Here is a 26185-nt window from a genome sequence, read left to right as displayed (position 1 = left end):
GTCCAAAAGAAACTCTAATTCCCTAAACTCCAAAAGGCAGTGCCTATGTCCAAAAATGACCGTCTTGACCCAGCTCAAGCTGGACTGTAGAAGGATTTCTGGCGGGTAGATGAAGGAGAGTGTTCCTCGGGAGCTTGTGAAGTGGGTTCCCTTCCTGTCTGCCAAAGAGAGTCCTTCCCCCTGCCTCTGGCAGAAGGGGAAGTAGCTCTCCATCGACATGTATTTGTGGTTGCAAACTAAAGCCCATGCTGGCCTCCAGACTCCCGCAGCCCCTGCTCACAAGTGCCCGGTGTGTATTTCAACGAATACACTAGCATCGGGTCGCACCAGCAACCGGGCTTCCCTCCCCGCGGCTGCTCACCCTCCTTATAACCTTCTACTCTCTACTATTCCCTCCACCACACACACACACACACACACACACACACACACACACCACACACCACACACCACACACACCACACATACACACACACACATACACACCACACACACACCACACACACACACACATACACACACCACACACACACATACACACACCACACACACACACATACACACACCACACCACACCACACACACCATACACACACACACACACACACACACACCACACACCACACACACACATATACACACCACACCACACATCCACACACACCATCCACACACACACACACACACCACACACACACACACACACACACACACACCACACACACACATACACACCTTGCTTTCTCACTCTCTCCACTATTCCCTGGTTATTCTCTGCTCTTCTCACTTCCCTAGTCCCTCCCGGCCAGGTCCAGTCTGCTGGCCATGTTCAGTCTACTTCTTTCTCTTGCTGCTCTGGACTCTTCCAGATGCCTCCGGCTGTTCTCTCTCTTATCCACAAGAAAGCTCTCTCCCCCAATGGATCGGCCGTTTCAGCAGTTCCTTTATTGTACAGTTCTCTCCTTTTCTGGTAGGTGAGCTCAGCCCTGTGGCAGACTGCCAGTAACTCTTCAACCCTAGGACGTCGTCAAAGTGCCTAGGCAAGCAGGTGCCTGTGGTGATACTGTGCTCCCCAAAATATTGTGCACCCCAATAAGCTTATCTGGGGTCAGAGAACAGAACAGCCACTAGATACAGAGGCCAGAAAATGGTGGCACTCATGCCTTTAATCCTAGCCTTCTGGAGGCAGAGATCCATCCGGATCTCTGTGAGTTTAAAGTCACACTGGAAACAGCCAGGCATGGTGACTCATGCCTTTAATCCCAGAAAGCAGAAAGGTATATAAGGCGTGAGGACCAGGAACTAGATCTGGTTAAGCTTTGAGCCAGGTTAAACTTGTAGACTTTTGAGCAGCACGGTTCAGCTGAGATCCATTCGGGTGAGGACTCAGAGGCATCCAGTCTGAGGAAACAGAATCAGCTGAGGAAATAAGACCTTCTAAGATTCCTGGCAGCTAGTGAAAAAAGGGCCTCCTGCTTATCTGTGATTCTCCAAGGAGCTCTAAACACACCTCCTGCTGAAAATGAACCATATGATTTATTTCTTACCATGCTTATCATGCTTTAATACTTGAGGACTTAGTGTCACTGAACTAGACATTTTTAAGTGCTTACAAATTGGGTTGTATGAATTTTATTACTTGGGGGTCGGTGTTTTGAGACAGGGTTTCTCTGTATATCCCTGGCTGTTCTGGAACTCACTCTGCAGACCAAGCTGGCCTCAAACTCACAGAGATCTGCCTGCCTTTGTCTCCGAGTGCTGGGATTAAAGGCTTGTGCCGCCACCACTCAGTTTATCATGATATTTTTAATCAGGGAGAAAAGTTGACATGATAAAGATAACACTTGTAGAAAACCGTTAGCAGCTGTTGTGGTTTGAGTGTGAATGTTCTAAGAGACGCGTGCATTTGAACATTTGCTCACCAGCCGATGGCGTTGTTTGGAAGGTTGTGGAGCCCTTAGGAGCTGGAGCCTCACAAGGCAGGTCACAGGGTGCATGGAGGTGGGACTTGAGGTTTTATAGCCCAGACTCGCTTTGTGACATTCTCTGCTCTCTGACTGTCAGGCAATGGTATCAGCTGCCTCATACTCTCGTCCTGATGGACTGGGTCCCTTTAGACCGTAAGCCAAACAAACCCGTCTTCCTGTACGTTGCTTTTTGTCAGGTGTTTCAGCAAACAACAAGAAATGTAACAACTATCAAAGACTATTTGGAAAAAGAGGTGCAAAGGGCCAGTGTTAGAAATCAAGCAATAATCAAGCAGACACTAATGATGGTTATTGGTCATAAAGCAAGAATAGGCACTACGAAGAGAGAATTCACTGAGGTGTGTGTGTGTGTGTGTGTGTGTGTGTGTGTGTGTGTGTGGTGGTGGTGGTGGTGGTAGTGGTGGTGGTGGTGTTACGAATCTCTTTTTTCTTTAGAAAAAATCTGTATGCCAGGCATGGTGGCCCACACCTTTAATCATAACACTTGGGAGGCAGACATGGGTAGATCTCCGTGAGTTGGAGGCCAGCCTGGGCTAGATAGTGAGTTGCAGGAAAACTAGAGCTACATAATAGAGAGACTCTGTCTCTGAAAGAAGGGAGGAAAGGAAGGAAGGAAGGAAGGAAGGAAGGAAGGAAGGAAGGAAGGAAGGAAGGAAGGAAGGAAATGAAAGAAAGAAGGAAGGAAGGGGTTGCTGTTGTGGATATCACTCTGTATAAATAAAACACTGATGGCCAGTGACCAGGCAGGAAGTATACGAGGGACAAAGAGAGAGGAGAATTGGGGAAACAGGAAGAAGGAGGAGAGACACTGCAGCCGCCGCCAGGATAAGCAGCATGTAAAGACGCCGGTAAGCCACCAGCCACGTGGCAAGGTATAGATTTATAGAAATGGGTTAATTTAAGATATAAGAACAGTTAGCAAGAAGCCTGCCACGGCCATACAGTTTATAAGTAATATAACTGTCTGAGTGATTATTTTATACGTGGATTGTGGGACTTCGGGGTTTGGTGGAACCTGGAGAGAAGCCCTCCAGCAACAGGTTGCTACTGGATTTATCTATTCTATGTGTCGGTATCCATGAAACCAGAGAACATTAAACAGCTAAGTGAACATAGTTACTAATCACATATTAGTAATTACTAATTATTTAGTACTATGAGAGTGTGAGCCCTCTGGGGATTCTGACCCAGGGGCATAGAGTCAGTCTGGGAGAACTCCTCAGAAGAGACACTTAACTGGAGTCCGACTTGAAAGCTAAGCTTGTATTACCTCAACCCGCCTCAGCATTCCCGTTCTTAGCCGGTCTTCTCAGATCTCTTTGCTTTCACGAACCACCTGGCCCCTGATTACACTTTACTTCTAAGTCACTGAGAAATGGTCCACAAACCTGATTACAGCCTCCTTTCACACAGAGAATGAAACTCCTGAAGGGAAACAGCTCAGTTTTTACTGGCTGGAACTCAGAGAAAGACGCTCACTGCTCAGACAGAGAAAGACACTTGCCACTCAGACTTACCTCCATGCCTCTTGTCCTTTCAGCAACTCAAGCACCCCAACCTCGTCAACCTCCTGGAGGTCTTCCGGAGGAAGCGGAGGCTCCACCTGGTGTTCGAGTATTGTGACCACACTGTGCTCCACGAGCTGGACAGATACCAGAGAGGGTGAGTGGCCCACCCCTTACCACAGGGACAGACAAAGCAAAGCTCACAGATTCGCGAGGGGAAAGTAGGTGCCGGGGCTTTTTCTTAAGGCAATGTGAGAAGCCATGCATGGTGGGTCGTGTGTGTGTGTGTGTGTGTGTGTGTGTGTGTGTGTGTGTGTGTGTGTGTAACGGGGAGACTGAAACAAGACAACTGATGAGTGGAGGCCGCCCTGGACTGTAAACCCTGCCTCAAAAACAAACAAGCAAAAAGCCAAACAACAGCAATAAAAAACAAATGAACAAAAGTAATGATCATCATGTCTCTGATGCTGAGTTAACAGCTGAGAAATTTTTTTAAAAATGTGAAATGAGTTATAATGTCATTTCCACGAAGAACCCATGAGTAACGGAATAACATGAGGGACAAGCCTTGGCTTCTTGGGTTCATGTCTCTGCATTGAAGTTGTTGAGGCCTCTCAGAAAGAAACGAGAGGAAGGTAGTCCATATTTTGCATCCAACTAGGGAAGCATGGTGGCTTGGATTTCAGAAGAAAGCATTTCTAAAGTATTCACACACACCTATGACTCCAACTCTTGGGAGGCTCAGGCAGGAGGATCACCAGTCTGAGGCGAGCCTGGGCTACACAGCAAGACTTTACCTCAAAATACATATATACATGCATGCATGCATGCATACATACATACATACATGGATAAATAATAAATAAGAAAAGAAGTACAAAAGTAATCGCTAAGAGGAAGTTCGAGGCTTTTTCCAAAGCCTACAGCAATCTAAGCGTTTGGTTTCCTGCATTAGTCAGGACTTCTTTGGTACCAAGTGACAGAAACTCAGCTTGAGGTGAGTGCCCCCAGAGAGCGCAGGCGTCGGTGGTTATAACCGGAAGGGTGGGCGTGGTTGGTGTGCGTGGCGCAGTATAGAAAGAACCGGGAAAGGAAAAGTGTGGGCTAGAGCGTGGCCACGGCTTGTATAAGCACACACACACAGTTTTTCCAGGAGAAGGAAACTTCTGGAAGAGGAAACGGAACATAAAATCCATCGAATTTCTGATTGGCCGGCAGGAATGGTACAACTATCCCTGGAGCCATTCTGGAAGGAGAGAGAGAGAGAAATCATCAGGAGGTCATGGGAGTTATAATTTAAAATGAGTCAAGATAAAAAAAAAAAAAAAAAAAAAAAAAAAAGGCTTCATGGTGGAGGCGTTATTCAGTTTGAAATGGGGAGAATTTAGAGAAGTTGGTAAGGGAAGAATATCCCATTCTCTTCTTTCACTCCATTTCTGGGGGTGGGGTGTCCGCCTTTGGCTGGGGAGCTATGGAGAGTGTCTGGCAGGTCAGAGGTGTGGAATAGTAGAGTGACCCCTGCTGTGTCCTCACCCCAGTGGCCAGAGGATTCTTCTCACACTTCTCAGCCTATTCTCCCTGTGACACTGGTTATAGATGATCTACCATGACCTCCCGGTAAATGAGATTAAAGTGGCTTGTGGCTTGTCGATGTCCATGAAGCATGCTTGTCATGTGTCCAGAGTGTTAGAGCCAAGAAGACAGGCCCCGCCCTTCAGAGAGTCATCAGAGCGGAGAAATGATGTATGAAAACAAGAGGACGTTTCCTGTGTTGCTCTTTGCTCTTTCGGCAGCTTGCAAGTAACGCTCAGTGAAACCGTGCTAGTGTGGCTGCTCCTGCTGGGTGGTGCTATGGAGACCCTGCAGGGCGTGTGGCCACTCATGGTTGGCCCGCGTTCCTGTTCTTATACCCGTACTCGACACAGAACCTCAAATGGTATATAATCTCTCCGTGTAACAAGCAGGTGATTATGTACCAGGAAGCAGCTAGCTGGAGGTCCCCTGATCTAATCCAGGCCTTTCACTGTCTACACAAGGGCACCGATAAGTCCCACATGCTCATGACTTGAACAACCCAAGACTGCCTGCTCCCCTTAGATGCCTGCCACAGCTGAGCTTATTATACCTCTGCTTCTGATCACCTGCCTGAATCAGGATGCCCTTGACCTACCTCATCCCTGGATTTGAGTCCTGTACTCCAGCAACAGGCAGAGCCCTGGGAAACATTTACTCACATTTGACACATTTGACCAGATGAAAAGACAAATAGGGTAGAGTATGAGAGAAGGTGTGTGGAATCCACGCCCTCTGTAGCTGCTCCACGCTCCACTCTCTGCAGGCTCTGCAACACCCCCCCCCCCCCATCCTTTCAGGTGCTTACTGGGACTCCACTGAGTAGGCATGGTTGCTAAGTGACTGCATGGGGAACCCAGCAAGACCTGTCTGTTGAGATTCCTCTTGGCTTATCTGTGATACAGTCATTCTTCCAGAATAGGGGGCGGGGCCCCCTGGGAGGAGGAGGGTCAAGGGCTGATGGGATGTTTTCTTCATGACCATCTGGATCTCTAAGACAGAAATGGGGGGAGGGGGATGTGAGTTTTTATGACCTGCCTTCAGGAAGGAGTTATGAACCAGGCATGGCAGACAAAACTCTGCAGATAGTTGGGGATAGAAAAGTATGTGTGTGTGTGTGTGTGTGTGTGTGTGTGTGTGTGTGTGTGTGTGTGCCTACCTTAGACTTTTTGACACTGTGACAAATGCCTGAGAGAAACAGTTGTTTAGGAAGACGTATTTGGGTTCAGGATTTCAGAGCTTTCGTTCATGGCTGCCCGGCTCTATGGCTTGGGACTGAAGCCATGCAGAATACCATGATGGGGAGGTTGGGACAGGGCAAAGCTGCTTGTCTAGTGACAACCTGGAAACAGAGAGGAGTACCAGGGAGGGGTCAACATTCACCCCTCAAGGCATGCCCCCACCGACTTCCTTCCTCCAACAGAGGCCCGGTTTTCTACAGTTCTGCTCTCCCCCAACAGTCTACTCAAATGTGGAACCCATTGGGGGAGGAGCAAGGAAACCTTAACTCAAATAACTCCTGGCCTTGTTAAATCTGATTAAATACATCTTACCTACTGAGAAGGCTGTCTCCAGAAGCGGGTGTGGACGCAGCCAAACTGTCACAGCGCGGTGACAAAGCAGGAAGTCTGCTTTCCCTCATGCCAACTCTTCGCTCCCCATGAAGATTGGAAACTGATTTTTTTTTTCATAAATCGCCTAGCATTAAGCCAGTAGACAAGATGTACAGATAAATGAGAAGGTTGCTACTCTGGTTTTGTGCATCGGGCTGGGTCATTCACTTCGTGTTGGCTTTGTTGCGGTGCACACACACTGTCCTGGTGTGCTGACAAAGGCCTCGTCTTAAGGCTGGAGACCATGGCCACAGCGGCCATGTTGCCAACTGCTTTGCAGAGAAAGCACCACAAGGCCTGTGTTCTGGGACGAGTTCTCTGCTCTGCTAAGACACTTTCATATGTCTTTTATAGACATTGGCATGTAATCTCTAGACCTATTATTAATACAAATCATTATATTAAGTTACATTATTTCTAGCCATTCTTCCGTCCCTGAATAGTCAAGAAGTTCTCAGCATTTGGTCTGATTAATAATTCTACTGTAAATTTTCCCTACAAATAGGTTTTTCTTTTTCCTTACTTTCCCTTTAGAAAGTTCTCCGACTAGGGCTCTCAGGTACACATTTCCCAAAACTGAACAATTTACCTTTCCCACCCAGGATACGAACTGAAATGTATTTTTCCTTATAATCATTCTGACTCCAGTTCTATTATTAAACTATTTTATGTGTGAAGTCTATCAAATGTATAAGGAAGGAATAATCGCAACCCTATCCAAACTCTTCTAGAAAACATAGAAGAAACATTTCCCAAGTCATTTCCTGAGTCCACTCTATCCTGATGCAAAAACCAGATAAAGGTGTTTCAAATTAAAAAAAAAAAAATAGTGAGTGTTTCTCATGGACCCAAGTGAAAAATTCCTACTAAGATTATTAGCATAATGTAAGAGGTGGCATATTGATATTTCCTAAGATTTTTAGGTATTGTAGGCTTCCTGTTTTTAAACTTGATTTATTTTATGTGTGTGAGTATCTTGCCTGCATGCACATCTGTGTGCTATGCGAATGCTCTGTGTCCTCAGAAGGCAGAAGAGGTTGTCCATCTCCTGGAACTGGAGCTATGGATGGTTATGTACCATCAGGTAGGTGCTGGGAACTGAACCTGGGACCGCTGCAAGAACAAGTGTTCTTAACCTCTAACCATCTCTCCAGCCCCTGTAGGCTCCCGGTTTTGATAGATGAAGATTTAGTTTTCTTAAATCATTATCCCCTCTGCTTTTCTACCCCAATCCTCCAAATACTTACATTTTTAATATTGGCTAACTATACCATACCATAGTTTCATAGTGTATTTTTGTTGTTTTTGGCATCCCTATATAGCTCTGACTGTCTTGGAATTCACTATATAATAAACCAGGCTGTCCTGGCCTCGAACTCACAGAGATCCGCCTGCTTCTGCCCCCAAAGTGCTGGGATTAGAGGCATGCACCATTATGCTGGCTTTCTTATTGCATTTTCCCTCAAATTAATATCTGCTTTGCCCTTTCAATTTGCTTAACATTCTTTAACCCTATTGATAATGTCCCCTATTTTTGAAATAGCCTCTATACTTTTCTGCGGGGCACTCGCATCTGCTTCCATTAGTTCCTATTCATTTGGTTATTATGACTTGGCGGCACCCTGCCTCAGTCCCTGTGCAGAGGCCTGCTGTCCAGCTGTCCAGCTGTCCTCCTGGGACCCCCTTTGGCTACTCTCTAAATTTCCCCCTGGATTTCTCTGCCGTTGAATTCCTTACTTCCTGGATCTCCTGCCTTCCTCTTCCTGGGTTTACTTAGTTCTTTTTCCCCCAGCACATCTGTCTCTAACTGGTTAAAAAGATAGTATAATCACTCAGAAATCTAGACTAGATTTTTTTTTTTCTCTTTTTGGTTTTTCGAGACAGGATTTCTCTGTGTTGTTTTGGTGCCTGTCCTGGATCTCGCTCTATACACCAGGCTGGCCTCGAACTCACAGAGATCCACCCGGCTCTGCCTCCCAAGTGCTGGGATTAAAGGCGTGCGCCACCACCGCCCGGACCGGAAGAACACATCTTTGAGCCAGAGAGAGCTCTTTGGGGCAGGGAGGATGGAGGGAACTGCCTTCTCCCTGTCACCACCATCCCAGTCCTCCGCCCTCTGCCCAGCAAGACCGTATTTTGCCATCAACACGGAAACCCACACTGTGGAGCCAAGCGAGTTTCTTAGCCTGGTCACCATAGCCTGGTCACAACCATAGGCTACAGCTGAGGAACGTCTGTCTCAGCCTGGGGGCTCTACCCAGTCACTCGGCGTTTTTCAAAACTTTTATCATGTATTTTTGTGTTTACTTAAGATGGCATAAGGCAGAGGGCATGAGGGCCGCCTTCAGCCATGCTGACTGGTAAATCGTGTTATTCCAGTCTGGACTGGTTGCCTTTCTTGCCTGGAGGGCAGTTGGGCACTGGTTCCCTTCAGCACCCTCCCGGCCATCCCTCGACTTCCCGTTTGTGCTGAGGCTCCAGTTTTCACCATCTCATTTAACCTCTAGTTCGCTCTCCTTTTTGAAGGAGTGACGCTTCAGAGCCTCCTGACCAAGCCTTACGAGAGGTACCAGGGGAGAAAGAGGAGGCTGAGATTATCCCCGCGTCTTTTTTGTTTTGTTTTGTTGTTGTTTTTTTTTTTCAAGACAGGGTTTCTCTCTGTAGTTTTGGTGCCTGTCCTGGAGCCCACTCTGTAGCCCAGGCTGGCCCGAATTCACAGAGATCCACCTGTCTCTGCCTCCTGAGGGCTGGGATTAAAGGCGTGGGCCACCACCGGCCCGTCTCTCGCTTATTTTCTTCTGTTGTATTCTGGGGAGAATTTGAACCCAGGGCTTTGCACATGCTAGGCAATTGATTTATCACTAAGGTATATTCTTAGCCATTGTTCCTTTCTGATTCTAGGGATACAACAACTTCCCTTGTCCTGTAAGGATATAATAATTTTAAAATATTCTCCATAGGATTTTTTTTTTCTGTTTGTTTAGTCACTGTCTTTTGCTAACCTTTTTGTTGTTGTGTAGCTGGAGAGTTTCTCTCCAGCTCCCGCCAATCCCCGGCAGTCCCACAGCCCACTTATAAAATAAACACACAGACTCTTATATTATTTAAACTGCTTGGCCTAATGGCTCAGGCTTCTAGCTATCTAGTTCTTACATCTTAAATTAACCCATTTCTATAAATCTATACCTTGCCACATGCCTCACGGCTTACCAGTATCTTACATGTTGGTACTCACGGCTGGTAGCATCTCCTGGCTCAGCCTTCCTGTTCCCAGAATTCTCTTCTCTGTTTGTCCCACCCATACCTCCTGCCTGGCTACTGGCCAATCAGCATTTTATTTATACAGAGCGATATCCACAGCATTGTTGTCTTTATTTTGTTTTTTAGTTTTGTTTTTTTATTTTGTTTTGTTTTGTTTTTGAGGCAGGGTTTTGCTATGTAGCCCAGGCTGGCCTTGAATGTGAGATCCTCCTGGCTCAGCTTCCAGAGTACTCGGATCACACGTGTGTGTACCACTGTTGGTTCAGTCTCTGATTTTATTAGAAGCTGTCCCTGGGCATCTTGTAATCTCTGACTTTGCTCACAGAGAAGAGCTGAGAACCTACTGGAAGGCCCAAGCCTGACTGTGCAGTCAGCTGACTGCCCAAGCCACCTGCTGGCATGCCCTGTCAGGATCTTTAGATCTTTGCCCTGAGTGTGCCCTCAGCCCAACCGTGACTGACTGCCAGCTGTCTCCCAGCCTGAGGAGAGTGGCTCAAGTCTCAGCACACCATAGTTTGCACGTGAGGTTGGAGAGGTGGCTCAGTGGTTAAGAGCACTTGCTGCTCTTTCAGAGGACCCGGGTTCTATTCATAGTACTCACAGTGGGCAGTTCACAATCACCTGTAACTACAGCTCCAGGGGATTCAATGCCCTCTTCTGGCCTCCACATGCACACGCGCGCACACACACACACACACACACACACACACACACACACACCACACTTCCAGTTCCATCCTAACACCTGAGAATATATTCTGTTTTTCTTCCTGTTTTTTCTTCCCCAACAGTGAAAACATGTCTCTTAACATCATCTCACAGTGCTTCCACTAAAAGGGATCTTAGAATCTGAGGCTCCCATGCTGCAGAAAAATGGAATGATAAGAGAAAGAAGCCACACGGTGCCACTGTGTGGTCTTAACCATTTCTACCCTGAGAAGTGTGTGATAGTGTGCTCAGCATTAGAGCACTATTAATGGTAGAATATTATAAACCACTTGGAAACACTCCTTTTGTGTATCTTATTTTTGGAAATATCTTTGGAGACTGAAGTTTCTTGACACTTACAGCTTTATGTTAAAAGGTCATTGAATAAGCACAGTACATTTTTCTGAACAAGAGACGGATTCTGAACCTTTGAAGTCCACTTCTTACTTGTATTTTTCAAGGCCGTTTTCCTGATAGGTGCGTTTTCCTGGTGTTTGTGCCTGCATGTCACTAGAACGAGGAAGAGGATTTGGTGAAAAACTATCTCAAGCCTGGAAACAATCCTAATCCAAAAACATCCCGGCCCTTCTTCCTGGAGGTGGCCTCCTCATTTCCGGCATGCTGTCCTTGTGTCTGCTCAAGCATCCTTTGATTTTTTCCCCCCGAAAGGATTTCCTGCACATCTGGTCTGTGACAACAGTGGTCTTGTGGCCTCTCCAGGGGCTAGAAGTGACTTTCTGTGGTCACCTTTAGTGCTACATGCATTTCCTCCCTGGTCTACAGAGTCGTGTTGGCTGAGAGCCATAGCATTTCATTTTCGATCCATAAAAATAATAAGTCCGGCATGTGTGTGTCCCGGGGTGGTCCCCCCAAATAAGCAACTTTCTAATCGCTCCTTGCCCCATACTTAAAATGCTTCTTTCCCAAGGAGATGCCTTTTTCCAGTTCACACACAGCATCTGTCAGGGCTCCAGGCCACCGTGGTTAAATCGGCCGTGAGTCAGTGAGGACGGGAGGGGGAGAGCGGCAGATGAGATGTTGTGATGGAGGAAAGAGCAGAAAGAGGTGAGGAGGATGCAGCTGGTGAGAAGAGAGATGTTTGTAACTATTTTGAACTTTAGTTATATGGTGTGCAACATAAACCTCTTCCCTGTCTCAGAAAAATCTCGTTCTTCTCCCTTCAAAGAGAACAAACAAACAAGTAACTCAGGCATCCGGAGATGCTGCACACACAAGAAGTCTTGCTTCAGGGCCACCATCTAGGGCAGCCTGAGCAAAGACACAACATTGTCTTTGGTGCCGTATATTAACTGGCTTTACAGTAGTAAAGTCCTTATTATAGAAATGGGTCTTGGTGGCTCATACCTGTAATCCCAGCACTTGGAGGCTAGCACAGGATGAGCCAGAGTTTTAGGTCAGTTGGGGCCACCATAGCAAAGACCATGCCTCAACCCTCTCTTAAAAAAGCAAAACCAAACAAAGAAAGAAACTAAGAAGGACTTCAAGTTGCAGGCAGTCCCAGGATATAAATACTTGTTGAAATCCCTGTGGATTCGTGTTTGTATTTTGTTAACTTGATTTCCCTACAATTCAGCAGTGTGCTGGCCACACATTATTAACGCTCTGGACTTGTGGACCGAGAGGATTCTGTGTCTCCAGAGGATTCTGTGTCTCCTGGGATTTTTTCAGTACCAAAGCCCGCCCTGGTTTGGATTGGGGTTTCTTGAGCTGAATTCCATGGCTAGAGTGAAGAATGTGTTTGTGCTGTTTTTTGTTTTTATTAGGGTACCAGAACATCTCATGAAGAGCATAACTTGGCAGACACTGCAGGCTGTAAATTTCTGCCATAAACACAACGTAAGTCTCATGATCTTCTTTGAAAACTCAGGCAGCCTTCCTTTGGCCAAGTTCAAAGCCTTGTTCAAAGTTCATATCACACTTTTGTGGGTATAATAAGCCTGGCCAGGGTAAAAGACTGAAATTCCCAACTTAGCTATCCCTTTGTAGGCAGATCTTAGGACACAAACATTTTAAAAACCATGTAGGGGCTGGAGAGATGGCTCAGTGGTTAGGAGCACTGGCTGTTCTTCCAGAGGACCTGAGTTCAATTCCCAGCAACCACAAGGCAGCTCACAACTGTCTATAACTCCAGTTCCAGGGGATCTGACACCTTTGCACCAATGCACATAAAATAAATTTAAATAAATTATTAAAAAAACACTTAAGGAAATCAGTCATATTTTTTTAAACTTGTAAATGTGAGGTAGAAAGAACAATGTCTTACTTAGAGGGTCTGTATTGGATAGGTCTTCCCAAAAGGCTTTGAAATTGGGAGCAGCACCCCCAGACGCCCCATGCCTGGTCAGCGGCAATTGCGTGGGTGGAGTCTGGAGGGAACTTTGCTCATGTCTGCCTTGGTGAGATAAGAGTGTTCAAGAGGCCCCCCCCTCTCCTTGCCACAGCTGGGCTGGAGGGAGTCACAGCCAGAGACTGCCCGGGGGACATGGTTTCACAGATGCTGAAAAATCTGCTGCCCTCTCCCCCTGCACACAGTGTGCCCACTTCCTGCACGTGGAAGCCAGCTTCCTGCACTGGGACACACTTGTGTGGTAGAGTGCTGGCCCACGATGGATGAGGCCTTGGGTTTGATCCTCAGCCCACAATCAGGCGACTTGCCGATTAATCAATATAACAAAAGGGAAAAAAAAAATCAGATTCCAACAGCTAAACACAAACAAAATCCCAGACAGTCATTTTAGAGTTTCATTCTAGCTGTGAGTACGACTGGACAATAGCTGTCTGTCATCTCACCTGCCAGGTCACCGGAACCTGAGGGGTTAAATCCCCTACAAGTCTCCCCAAGTAAGTTTCTTCGGAAGCTGCTTTTCAAGAAGAAAATAAGAGATCAGCTATTATTTTGCTTTCATTAGCTGAAGCCTGGAATCTTTGTCAGAGCCGGGGTGGAACTCCATGGTAGACCTCTTGCCTAGCACGTATGAGGCCTCGGGTTTGACTCCTAACACTTGAAGAAGAAAAAAAAAAGCACCAGTTTACAGCAGAAGGCATGGACCCTTCCCATGTCTAGTCATTATCATCGGTGGTTAGCACTTTCCCAACAATCAAGTTTCGGCATGGAGGGTGGGGTGGGGGAGGGCAGGAGGGAGAGTGGGGGAGGGTGCAGAGGGAAGGGGGGGGGAGGGGAAGAGAGAATAAGATAGCCAGCTCTCCAGCCAGCCCTGGTGGGGAAGATCTGAGGCAGTGAAGACAAAATAGAATACATACCACAGCTCCCTGGAGAGCCCCAGCCTCTGTCATGTGCTGGCGGGCGGGGGTGAGGGTGGGGGTGGGGGTGGGGGCGGGGCGGGGAGGGTGCCGAAGCTCATAAACGAATTCCGGAACGGAGTGAGGAGAGCACATTCTCTTGTCTGAGTCCCTCTGCCCATATGTCATCATGCTATTCACGGGAGGACCTATTTATAGCAGCTTGTACAATGGCTGGGGAAGGACTTCGGCCCCGGGGCCGTCGATGACTGAGACGCAGAGAGGTTATACATGACTTAACCCTCCCCCGGCCCTTCGGGGTGAAAATGCTGGTGGGAAGAGACTGACGCTGCTCTCTCACCCCGACATCCTTCGGGGTGGGGACTGTTGGGCCCATGAGGAACCTCTGTCCTCCTTGCAGATTCTAGAAAGTCAAGGATGACCCCGAGGGTTTCAGGCTTCAGGCCAACAGTCTCTTGGGTGGCAGAAAGATCCAACATTTCCCAGCAGAGAGGAAAACCCTTGGAAAGGGGGAAGATCACGAGGAACTCGGAGGAATATTTTGTCCCAACTTAATTTTTAAATGTAATTCTTGGTTAAAAGCTGTTGACCGAAGAGGTTTATTTACTTTAAAAAAATTTTTTTTTGTCAAAGAAATTGTCATTTAATAAGAAAGTCCTGCGAAGTTTCTCAAGCGTTCCTCTGTGTAGCTTCACCCCGTTAAAGAATGTGGCTAGATACCAGGTGATGGCGGTAGGCCGCCCCTCAGAAGCTGCCTGCTGAGCACTGGACGTGCTGTGGGACAGAGCTGACATCTAGCGACTCGCCCCAGAGGGCGAGGCTGCAGCCTGCTCTTGTTTATCTCTCCAGGACAAATGTCAGAGCTGGAAGGGAGATCTCTTGGCAGGCAGGAGCTTCCCGCCCTCTCTTGCCCAGCTTATCTCAGCAGGCCCAGGGCTTGTCCTGTTTACCCAGCAGGCCTCGGTTCAGTGATCTCTGCTTGTGCATCAATCTGTAGCCCCTGAGCAGGCCATGGGCCCCAGGGCCTTTCAATCCTTTCCCCCTTACCTGCTGCCGTCCGGTTAAGGATGACTCCTGGTTAAATACGAAGTTCCCTTTTCTGACACATACTGTATGAGATTTACTTACATTGCTTGCTTGGGCTGGAGTAGGTGTAGGTCAGTAGTGGAGTGCATGGATCAGGTCCTGGACTGGTCCCCAGCACTGAGAAAGAAAAGTCACTTATCTGGCATTCAAATGTGACTAGCCGAGTCTCGTCCCTCTGCTTTCATTCACCCTGTCACAGTTCTTGGTCTTTGGGGCCCTTCAGGAATCTGAAATGATTCTGTCTACAGGTATGGAACTAATTTTAGTCTGTGGTTTTATTATCCAATTGGCTAATGAAGGACTACAGTGATGTATCCATTGTCTGCTAAATGACCCTGCCCTTTCCTCACGGCAGATATCACAGCTGCTCCTCCAGAACTCGTTTCTTTTGCCTTTTTCTTACCAGTGCATACACAGAGACGTAAAGCCAGAGAACATTCTCATCACGAAACACTCAGTCATTAAGCTCTGTGACTTTGGCTTTGCCCGGCTTCTCAGTGAGTACTGCCGCTTTCTTCGGGGTCAAAGAAACATTCTTGCTACGACAGCCGGTCTAGATACTGCAGAAAGCTGGTTCTTGGGTTCTGCATAGGAAACAATCTTGCTGTAAATTACAGTTCTTGCAGAGTTTTGTGATGCAATATAACTTGAAAAATGTATAAACTCGCAATAGTGTAGATGCACGGGTTATATGTAAACTACCTCAGTAATAATTAGGCATGCTAATCTCTTGATTTTCACCCTTGCCTCCCTGCCCTTCTGAAATAACACTTTCCAGAAGTAATACTTTAGATGCATGGTTTTTAATCTTGGCTGCAGATTAACCCCCAAGAAACTTTACAAACTGTACAGGCAACCCTGGGCCCTCTCCAAGTATTCTGATTAGTTGGATTGGGATGAGGCATTAGTAATTTAAAAATTCCTATGGCTGAGTGATTTTAACTAGCAGCTTGCATTGAGAACAGCGATTCTGAAAAGCTATAGGCTTCACTTCTTAGGTCTTTCCCTCTCAGTTCTGATTCCGGGCTTCCACTATTCTGTGTTCCATGTCTCTTCACTGGCCAGCTGGACCAGGTGACTACTACACAGACTATGTGGCCACCAGGTGGTACCGCTCACCTGAGCTGCTGGTGGGGGACACACAGTATGGCCCCCCAGTAGATGTCTGGGCAATCGGCTGTGTCTTTGCTGAGCTGCTGTCCGGAGTGCCTCTGTGGCCAGGAAAATCGGATGTGGATCAGCTCTATCTGATAAGGAAAACCCTGGGTAAGTAGCATTTCTGTCCTGGCTTTTAGAGAACTGGCTAGCTTTCCCATGGCAGCACCACATTCCCAGCTCCCCAGACACCAGGGAACTTTGGAGCCTCACTGACATGGCGCTATTAAAAGTGTCTATTGTTTATTTAAATCACGATAATGAATGGTTATTGAGAATTTGCTAGTTGTCCAGAAGATAAAGACTTATGTCTTGAGTTTAGATTGAATCCAGTTAACTTCTAAAAGCATTACCATGGTGACGGAAACACCGCAAGACTTAGAACGCTTTCGTGGCTGACTTCATTTACAGGCTGAATAGCTCTCATCCAGAGTGCTTGGGGCTAGAAGTGTTTATGACTTCGGAGATTTGGATGAGGTCTCTTAGGGATGGGACCCAAGTCTAAACACAAAATTCATTTATGTTTCATTTACACGTTATTCTCATATCCTGGAAGTCATTTTATATAATCATTTTAGTGTGCCCGCGTTTTGACTGTGACTCATCACCTGTGGAATTTTCTACTTGTAGTATCGTGTTGGTGCTCAGTTTCAGATTTTTTAATTAGGGATGCCAAACCTGTATTAGGATGTGGTGATTCATTTAGATGTCCTTGACTGCGGCCTGCCTGACGAGTTTTGGAATATTCAGATTCTGTAGTAAAGGAAGCTCCTCAGCCTTCTAAGCGGCTAGAAGAAGAAGAAAGGCTGGTTTTTCTCGAGCCATTTTTATTTTTATTTTTGTCTTGCTTTTCCTCTAGCATTAAGGGGAATGGTAAGGACAGAAGAAGAAAGGGAGGGAGAGAGGAAAAGAGAGGGACAGTTAAGAGCTCCATAAGCAATGATGGTTCTTTTCAAAATCCAGGGGTTAGATTCTCGTCGGCTAAGGAGCCCGATGCAAAGCAGGATTTCTCGGCTCCATCGATTTTTGAAGTATCAACGATCACCATGCAGTTTTGTCTTTCCAAAACACTGAAAGCTGCCTGCGCGTGAGATGGTTCCTACTGCTGATATCTCCACCAACGCCTTGGCATTTGCAGCCTCCTTGAAGCTCAGGCAGGGCCACTCAGCCTTCCTTGGCTGTCGTCCCCCAGTGGCCTTAGGACACTCGCCTGTCACTCCTGCCTCGGCGGGAGGGGCAGGCAGGGAGGGCACAAGGATATCTGTCTCCTCTATGCATGTACGTGTAATTAATTTTTAAAGCTAGAATGTAAGCTAAGGGGCTTCATTACAGCATTTTCAGACATATGAGTCATCATCCTAGAGGCTATATTTTTGCTTGCTTGTCCAGAACAGAGGGAGGTTCTGATCTGAGCGAGAGGTAAAGTTGTAAAACGAGTAGCCCTGTACAATCTGATGCTCTCGTTAGCTAGGAGCTGGGGCCAGTTCGGGGACAGCCCCGCAGGCTCCTGGCTGGAGGCCTTGGCTTCCCCTCTGCCCTAGAAAGTGGCCATTTGTGCCCAAGGGAAGCACCTCATTCTATTTTCTGAACAGACGTCTTTCACGGTAATGTGCCTAGGACTTTGCATGAAGGCACCACTGGCTCATTTGGCTGCCATGGTTACAGGATGAACTTCATTTATCGTGAATCTAGAAACTCTGTTTCCGTGTGCCATACATACTGTCAGTGCTTCTAAACAGTAGATGGCAAAGTTTCCAATAGATCGCCAACTGGCAAAACAGGAAAAGATGGTTCCAATTTGGAAATGGATTCCTTACAGGCAAAAGCCCTTCTTCCGTTAGCTCATCTGGTTGAGAGTCTTCAAATGTGCCGTAAGCTCACGAAGGGAAGAACCTTGGCAGCCTTCGATTTCTGTTCCTGACACACTGTCGCTGTAGAGCTCAGCACAGATGATGCTGCCTGGATGATTCTCCTGTTGGGAAAAGAAAGCCGCAGCCTTAGCAGCTGGAGGCACAGGTCCACAGGGCCATGGAGGAAAAACACAGCCCCATGTTTCCCAAGCAATCCCACTTACTTCCGTCTCTTCTTGTCCAAAGGGGATCTCATTCCCAGGCACCAGCAAGTATTTAGCATGAATCAGTACTTCAGTGGGGTGAAAATTCCAGACCCTGAAGACATGGTGAGTAACTCATTTTGGGGGTGGTTCTTAAGGTCAGGCTAGCTAGGTTTTTAGCAGTTATTCGCTTACTCCCCGTGGCTCAGCCCGCATTGAAAGTTTTGTCTAAGAGTGACACAGAAAATTGGAGCAGGCTGGTGAGCAAGGTCCTGGCCTCAGTTCAAACTCAGAAGGCCCTGGGAACAGTGTTAGCCAGCCAGGAAAGCAAAACCGCCTGCCCTGGCCGCTCCAGCCCTTTATCATTGACATGGATGAACACAGATCGCCCAGAGCCAATCCACTTCAAGCAAACCTAAACATTGACTCACCAAGTGAAAGCAGCCACTTTGCCCCTGCATTGTCCAAATTCCCTACAGTGTACTTACTTCCCAGAACATGGAGCAAAACCATAAGGGTCCTATTCTGCTGCTGTAGGGTTAATGTGGGGCGGGGGGGGGGGCACGGTTTTAAAAAGGACTAAGAAAAGCTGGGCACGCTTTTAATCCCAGCATGCCTTTAATCCCAGCACTCGGGAGGCAGAGCCAGGGGGATCTCTGTGAGTTCAAGGCCAGCCTGGACTACCAAGTGAGTCCCAGGAAAGGCGCAAAGCTACACAGAGAAACCCTGTCTCGAAAAACCAAAAAAAAAAAAAAAAAAAAAAAAAAAAAAAAGGACTAAGAAAATCTAAATGCTTATATCCCCAACCCACTTTTAATAACTCATCCCAATGGTACCATTAGACAAGGGTATGGAGGTGAAGCGTTCACATCATTACCTTTAGAATTTGGTAGGAGGTTAAGTTACAGAACATCTGTGCCATAGCTGTCTTGGGGCTAGTAAAGATAATTAGTTCTGAGTTTATTCATCTGGAAAAGTCTACAGCAGGTTAGTGGGTGAAGAAAGTGGTTATTGAACAGTATAATTTAAAATAGTTCAAATAAATACTTATTAAAACATTTATATTAAATGCACATATAAATATAAAAAATATGGCAACCTCTGGGAAATCATGCACATTTTTACTTCATCTTTTCCTTTGAGATAAGGTCTTAGTTTATAGCCCAGGCTAGCTTTGAACTTGTAAAAAAATCCAATTCTTTATTTATGAATATGGATGTTTTTGTCTGCATACACGTCTGTGCACCACTTGCCTGCCTGGTGCCCATATAAGAGACAGCTGGATCCCCTGGAAGTGGAGTTACAGATGGTCTTAAGCCACCATGTGGGTGCTGAGAATTAAACCTCAGTCTTCTGGAAAAGCAGCCAGCACACTTAACAGCTCAGCCACCTCTCTAACCATGGTTTTGAACTTTTGATTTCCCAGCCTTATGATCCGATCCTGAGGGTTGAGATTACTGGCAAATGCCACAGGAGACTATGTATGCAAACCCCTTTACATTTCTTAAATAAATAGTTAAGAAAGGATATCTTTCTTTCTTTTCTTTTCCTGTTTATTTTTAAGACAGCCCAGAGTGGCCTTAAACTCCTAAATCTCTTGCCTTCACCTCTCAAGTATTGGGATTAGATGTGTGCACTACCACATCCAGTTTACAGTGGGTATCTCTTTGTAGTGAGATTTTGGGGTACCATTTTCACCTCCCCCTACACCATTTTTTTTACATTTTTGAAATGTCTTCAAGGGGGTCTGTATTACAATAAAAAGGTATATCATGACTTGGGGGTGGCTGTTGCTCCATGATAGAGTGCTTACCCAGCAGACCCTGGTGGGTTCCCAGCACTGCAAAGAAAAAAGTAATAATACAGTTTCAGGGCATAAAGAAGGTTTGTGGGTCGAGTTTCCACTGTCTGAGAAAGGCGCTTTCAGCTGGAAACCAACACTTCGGTTTCCAGATGGAGGTCCCTTTGGTCCCTTGAGGTTGCTTTCTGTCTCTGCCCCACCAGCCCTGTCCATCTCCCCAGAGCATCACCAGCATTACCAGCACTGGGGAAAGTGGGTCATGCTGGGATGGAGAGGCGTGCACAGCACCTGGCTTATGGGAAGCGACCCACTGGCTCCCTTGTGACCTGGACATCCCCAGGTCTGCACCAAATATCCCTTAGCAATTTCCTGGCTGATTGTCCGCTGGCGGAGCCTCCGAAACAGCCGCGGCTCTATAAATGGGACGCTCCTCTCCCGGTTCCCAGAGGTTGGTCCTGCAAGGGATTTCCTGTTGACAGAAACACAGGAAACAGCAGCACACGGCTGTGCCGGTTGAACATCTGTGTCCTCTCCCTCTGCCGGGTCAGTAACCCTGCCTAGTAAGGCCTGCTGACTGCTGGGCCTGGGGAACCAGTTCCGCAGGCTGCAGGGGCCTGGTGTATTACAGTCAATGCAGGTCATCCTAGGCATTGTTCCTGAGCTCGGAGAGCTGACGTAGCAACATTGCTTAGGTTAGATAAATACACAGAAAGAGCTATTTCAGTGGTGCGGGCAAAGGCGACCCTCTCAAGGGCTAATACAAGGGTAAGGTAGGATTTTTTCCCCCTCTTAAATGGAGGCACTTCCTTTTTTGGTCATTAGCATGTGTGCCATTGAGAACTGTGTTGAGCCTGGCTCCCTGTCTAAAACAACACTGCTCTGAAGCTCTGAACTACATACAGCCTCAGCCCCACGCATTAGATGAGCCTGGCCAGTGGCTCCAGCCCTCAGCTCACACTACCATATTCACACACACCATGCACTGTGGACATTGATTCTGTTCAGCTTCCATCTTCAATCAGTCTGTGCAGTGAGACAGCTCCTTAACTTATCTCCTCATAGCAGCAAGCCCCCCCCGACCACCACCCAGCCGTTTACAGTTCTACTCTCAGCCAAGTCACCGGCGTGCACCAGCCTTAATAAGGCAGAGGGAGATGAGAGCTGGCTGGGGAGACTCTTTAAAGCGTGGGCTGATCAGAGACACAGCAGGCACTTATGGGAGGTGACAACAGTGTTTATTCCAGAAATCCAACGAGCATGAGTTCACCTGGGTAGGGATAAAAATGTATTTTGAAGTTCCCTTTATCCAAATGCCAGTAAATGCAATAATTAATGCCACAAGTCATTGTCAGGAAAGGCATTTTATACAAAGCAAAGCAAAGCAAACAGACAAACGAAAAGAACTATTAGCTTGGCCCGTGCGTTGTGCAGCTCTTTGTTTTCACGCTCTTCGGTCGGTCGGTCGGTGTTTACTCACACTGCTACCTTACTCAGGAAGGAAGTGAGTGATGGGGAAACAGAGCTGGAAAAGCGTCTCGGAGGTGAAGGCAGAAGAGGCCGGTGGACAGTCACAAGGAGGTTATCACCTGTGGGAGGCAGCGCGGGAAAGGGTGGGGGACTGGAGGAGGATGCCAGGAAGCTACTCAGAAGAAATTTAGCGTGAGGTCACTTCAGTTAAAATGTATGCTGTCAGTTAAACGTCCCTTTTCTTTTTGACAGGAAACCCTCGAGTTGAAATTTCCAAACATCTCCTACCCTGCCCTGGACTTCTTAAAGGTAAAATCCTGGCTTTCAAGAGACCGGGAAGCATGCCGGCATGCCGTTTGTCAGAATTAATTGTCAATTGATGAAATGTTTCTTTAAAATCTTTCCTTTGAAAAACATCAATTTTGGGATGGAGAGATGGCTGAGTGGTTAAGAGCACTGGCTGCTCTTCCAGAGGACCCAAGTTCAATTCCCAACACCCACATGGAAGCTCACGAAATTGTCGGTAACTCCAGTTCCAGGGGATCTAACATCCTCACACAGGCATACATACAGGCAAAACACCAATGAACATAAAATAAAGATAAATATTCATTAAAAATGTTTTTTTAAGAAAGAAAAATGTCAATTTAAAAAATGGGTCTCATTCTATTATAGTGAAAATATATGCTTTTCACTTTAAATAAAAGTAAGATTCTGTTGGAATTCTAAATTTATACAAAATGGAAATCTTAAGGGTGGTGTTTTACAAAATTATACTTTCCTTCAAAAAGAAAACATTCATAACTGGCAGGATCATTTAAATAACCAACTCATGGGATGGAAGGATGGCTAAGAGGTTAAAAGCGCTGTCTACTATTCCAGAATACCAGGGCTTAACTCTCAGCACCCACATGGGAGCTCACAACTGTTCCAGGGGTTCTGATGAAATGTTTCTTTAAAATCCTCCTTTGAGCCGGGCGGTGGTGGCGCACACCTTTAATCCCAGCACTCGGGAGGCAGAGCCAGGCGGATCGCTGTGAGTTCGAGGCCAGCCTGGGCTACCAAGTGAGCTCCAGGAAAGGCGCAAAGCTACGCAGAGAAACCCTGTCTTGAAAAAAACCAAAAAAAAAAAAAAAAAAAAAAAAAAAAATCCTCCTTTGAAAAACATCCATTTTGGACTGGAGAGATAGCTCAGTGTTTAAGAGCACAGACTGCTCTTCCAGAGGACCTGGGTTCAATTCCCATTATCCACATGGCAGCTCACAACTGTCTGTAATTACAGTTCCAGGGGCTCTGACACCTTCACACAGACATACATGCAGGGAAAACACCAATGTACATAAAATAAGGATAAATAAGTCATTAAAAATGTTCCAGCTCCAGGGGTTCAGATGCCCTTTTCTGGCTTCCATGGGCACTACACACATGTGGCACACAGACACACATGCAGGCAGGCATTCATACATATAAAATACAAATAAATAAATCTTTAAATAGCCAGGCAGTGGTGGAGCACGCCTTTAATCTCAGCACTTGGGAGGCAGAGCCAGAAGGATCTCTGTGAGTTCGAGGCCAGGACAGGCACCAAAACTACACAGAGAAACCCTGTCTTTAAAAACCAAATAAATAAATAAATAAGTAAATAAGTAAATAAATAAATAAATAAATAAATAATAAAATAAATCTTTAAATAGTCAACCCCTGTACACATTTTAAAGTTGGTTTACATATATATTTTTAGAAATACAGCTTATGGAAAATATGGTACGTACAGCAACAATTTGCAATGTATAGCCATTTTCCCAATATTTCAAAAAGGAGTCAAAGTTTATTGATGCTATATACATGCATGAAATTGTCAAAGGACAAATACAAAATTGAGACATTTCTTTGGGGTATGCAGCTGTGACTGCTTTCTGAGTATGAGCTCCATGGTCTGCTTAAGGGCACAGAAGTAACTAAGAATGATGTAATACAGAGGGCTTGTCTTTCCTTGTGTACATGCATGCTTGTAATGCAGAGACTATTTCTAGACCTAACTATCAGAAAGGCTGGCAGACTCTAGAAAGGGGAATGGAAGAACTAGACTAGCAGAGACTGATGGCACTGTGAACTTCATTTCTGCCATGTATGAACCCGATTCAAGAATAAAAGTACAAGCCGGGCGGTGGTGGCGCACGCCTTTAATCCCAGCACTCGGGAGGCAGAGCCAGGCGGATCTCTGTGAGTTCGAGGCCAGCCTGGGCTACCAAGTGAGTCCCAGGAAAGGCGCAAAACTACACAGAGAAACCCTGTCTCGAAAAATCAAAAAAAAAAAAAAAAAAGAAAAGAATAAAAGTACAGAACAGCTCAACAAATTACTCCCATTGGCCACTGAGCTCAACTCCAAAATCATGTACTCCCCCCATGGCAGGGCACCAAATGCCCCAAGAACATGAGGAGGAACCCCCCTCCCAACATCTATCCCTTCTATTTCCAGCTGACGAGTGTTTAGTGTTTCACAGAAAACTCATTTCTCACTTGTGCTCAGGCTAAAGAAGGTTGATTTCATACAATTAGAGAATGAAATGGTGCTTACCAGAGGCGAAGAAGGGTAGGGATGAAGAGGATGCAGATTCTGGACAAAGGATGCCATCACAGTCAGGGGTGTGTTCTAATGTGCCGCGGCACAGCAGGGCAACTGTAACATAATTTGCTGCATACTTTATGAAGAACCAAAGAAGAGTTAAGGCTCTTAACAGAAATGATAACTGTTTAAGGAAATGGAAATGCTAAGTATCTTGATTACACATTTGTATGAGTGTATGTAATTATCACACAGTGCCCCATCCATCTGTATAACTTTATGTATCAATTAAAAATGGTGAAAATTGGGGTTGGGGACTTAGCTCAGTGGTAGAGCGCTTGCCTAGCAAGTACAAGGCCCTGGGTTCGGTCCTCAGCTTTGAAAAAAAAAAAAAAATGGTGAAAATCAGTGCTGGAGAGGCTCAGCGGTTAAGAGTGCCTATCCTTATAGAAGACCTGGGTTTGGTTCCCAGCACCAAATGAGTCACAAACATCTGTAACTCCAGTTCCAGGGGATCCAATGCCACCTTCTGACTTCTATGAGCACCAGGCACACATGTGGTGGTGCATCTGTACATGCACATAAAGTTTAAACATCTAGGAAAGAATTTAAAAATGGTAAAAGTTAAAAATAAATCAATGTGCTCAGTCTTTCAAAAAAAATGAAAAGAAAATATAAGTTATTGCAACTTCAAAGGAGTATAAAGGGACTTTCTACTCTTCCAGGGCTGCCTCCACATGGACCCTGCTGAGAGGCTGACATGTGAACAGCTGTTGCAGCATCCATATTTTGACAGCCTTCGAGAAGTTGGGGAGCTGACAAGGCAACATGACAAGTCAGTGAGGAAGACCCTGAGACAGAGTCGGAAGCACCTGACCGGGGTAAAACTGGCGCACTGCTTTACAGAAACATCCAAGGTTACAGTTTCAAATGATCTCACGCCCGTTGCCTGGTACTGAGTTGGGATCTAGGTTGAGTGACAGGTGTGGCTTGAGCCCCAGCAGCCTCAGTCCAGAAGTAGGAGACAGGTCATCTGAAATATCAACCAGGGCCTCAGAGACTTGCTTCTTAAGGCCCTTTCCTGAATCCTAAAGCTGTCTTTGCCAGGCTGTTCCTGATGCTCCATAGGAGCCGAGCTGTCTGCTGTGCAGGAACGCGGGCTGCAGGCAGGTACATCCTTGTGTGTTCAGCCGAACATGTCTCTTATACTTTGGAGAACGAAATCAGACCTTTGACATACTACCTCCAGTGTCAACATTGCAGGTTTCTCCAAAGATGGAATTGTTTTCCTTTCTGGTCCTTTGTCAGAGCTGGTGAAGAGAAACACAGCAACAAGGGCCTACCTGATACCTGCAGGATAGCACATTTAATCACAGGACAGGATCCAGCTGCACACATGAGCTGTGAGAAATCCCGACTAGCGTAAAGTGGTTACATTGCCTCAAATTAAATGGCAAAAATCTGTGACAATCTAGAATCCAGTTGAACCATAGCTGAGGTGGGTTGGCTGTTCTTGATCACTTTTGGATCCGTGTAGATTCACAAGCTTGCCTTAGTGTCTTAGTTATCTCCTGTTGCTCTGGTGAAACATCATGACCAAGACAATTTGAAAAAGGCGGCATTCAGGTAGGGGCTTGCTTGGAGTTTCAGAGGGTGGTCCATAACCGGCATGGCTGGAAGCATGGCGGCAGGCAGGCAGGCAGGCAGGCATGACGCTGGAGCCATAGCTGAGAGCTTACATACTATCCACAGGAAGCAGAGAGAGAGAGAGAGTTGGGGAGAGGGGACTGACATAGGTTTCTGAAACCTCAAAGCCCACCCCAGTGATACATTTCTTCCAAAGGCCACACCTCCTAATCCTTCCCCAAACAGTTCTAGAAACTAGGAACCAAGCATTCAAAATAATAAGGGCCATTCTTGTTCAAACCACCACATTTAATCTATTCTCTGTAGGCCCCACTTCCTCAAATATATACCTGGTTGGTGTGTGTGTGTGTGTGTGTGTGTGTGTGTGTGTGTGTGTGTGTGTGTGGAGGGGGGTGTGGGGGGTGAGTGGGTGGTTTGGGAAGGGAAGAGATAGAGCTATTATTAGGAATAATAGCTTTCTCAATGTCAAGGCTCTGAGGTA

The 26185-nt window shown here is 46.3% G+C and overlaps 1 protein-coding gene and 1 long non-coding RNA gene across 4 annotated transcripts in view; one reads left to right on the top strand and one right to left on the bottom strand.

The window, feature by feature from the left end:
- The window catches only part of Cdkl1 (cyclin dependent kinase like 1), a 51744-nt gene that overhangs the window by 23366 nt on the left and 2193 nt on the right, over positions 1 to 26185 (top strand). For 2 of the 3 annotated variants that reach the window (XM_028858658.2, XM_037210587.1), the window contains 7 exons: positions 3529 to 3650; positions 12432 to 12504; positions 15422 to 15512; positions 16081 to 16281; positions 18267 to 18349; positions 21744 to 21800; positions 24783 to 24974. In XM_028858658.2, the coding sequence (XP_028714491.1) occupies positions 3529 to 3650; positions 12432 to 12504; positions 15422 to 15512; positions 16081 to 16281; positions 18267 to 18349; positions 21744 to 21800; positions 24783 to 24974 (819 nt within the window). The remainder of the gene's footprint in view (positions 1 to 3528; positions 3651 to 12431; positions 12505 to 15421; positions 15513 to 16080; positions 16282 to 18266; positions 18350 to 21743; positions 21801 to 24782; positions 24975 to 26185) is intronic. The other variant, XM_028858664.2, reaches the window with a different exon arrangement.
- LOC119088982 lies at positions 10960 to 13990 on the bottom strand. Its single transcript, XR_005092744.1, has 3 exons — positions 13930 to 13990; positions 13459 to 13669; positions 10960 to 11157 (listed from the first exon to the last, which is right to left on the bottom strand). It is a non-coding gene; the product is annotated as an uncharacterized LOC119088982 (long non-coding RNA).

The sequence above is a fragment of the Peromyscus leucopus genome, chromosome 14 (genome assembly GCF_004664715.2).
Source record: "Peromyscus leucopus breed LL Stock chromosome 14, UCI_PerLeu_2.1, whole genome shotgun sequence".
In the NCBI taxonomy this organism is placed as follows: domain Eukaryota; kingdom Metazoa; phylum Chordata; class Mammalia; order Rodentia; family Cricetidae; genus Peromyscus; species Peromyscus leucopus.
Note: the sequence above shows the minus strand (reverse complement) of the source record. Positions and strands in the feature narration are given on the sequence as shown.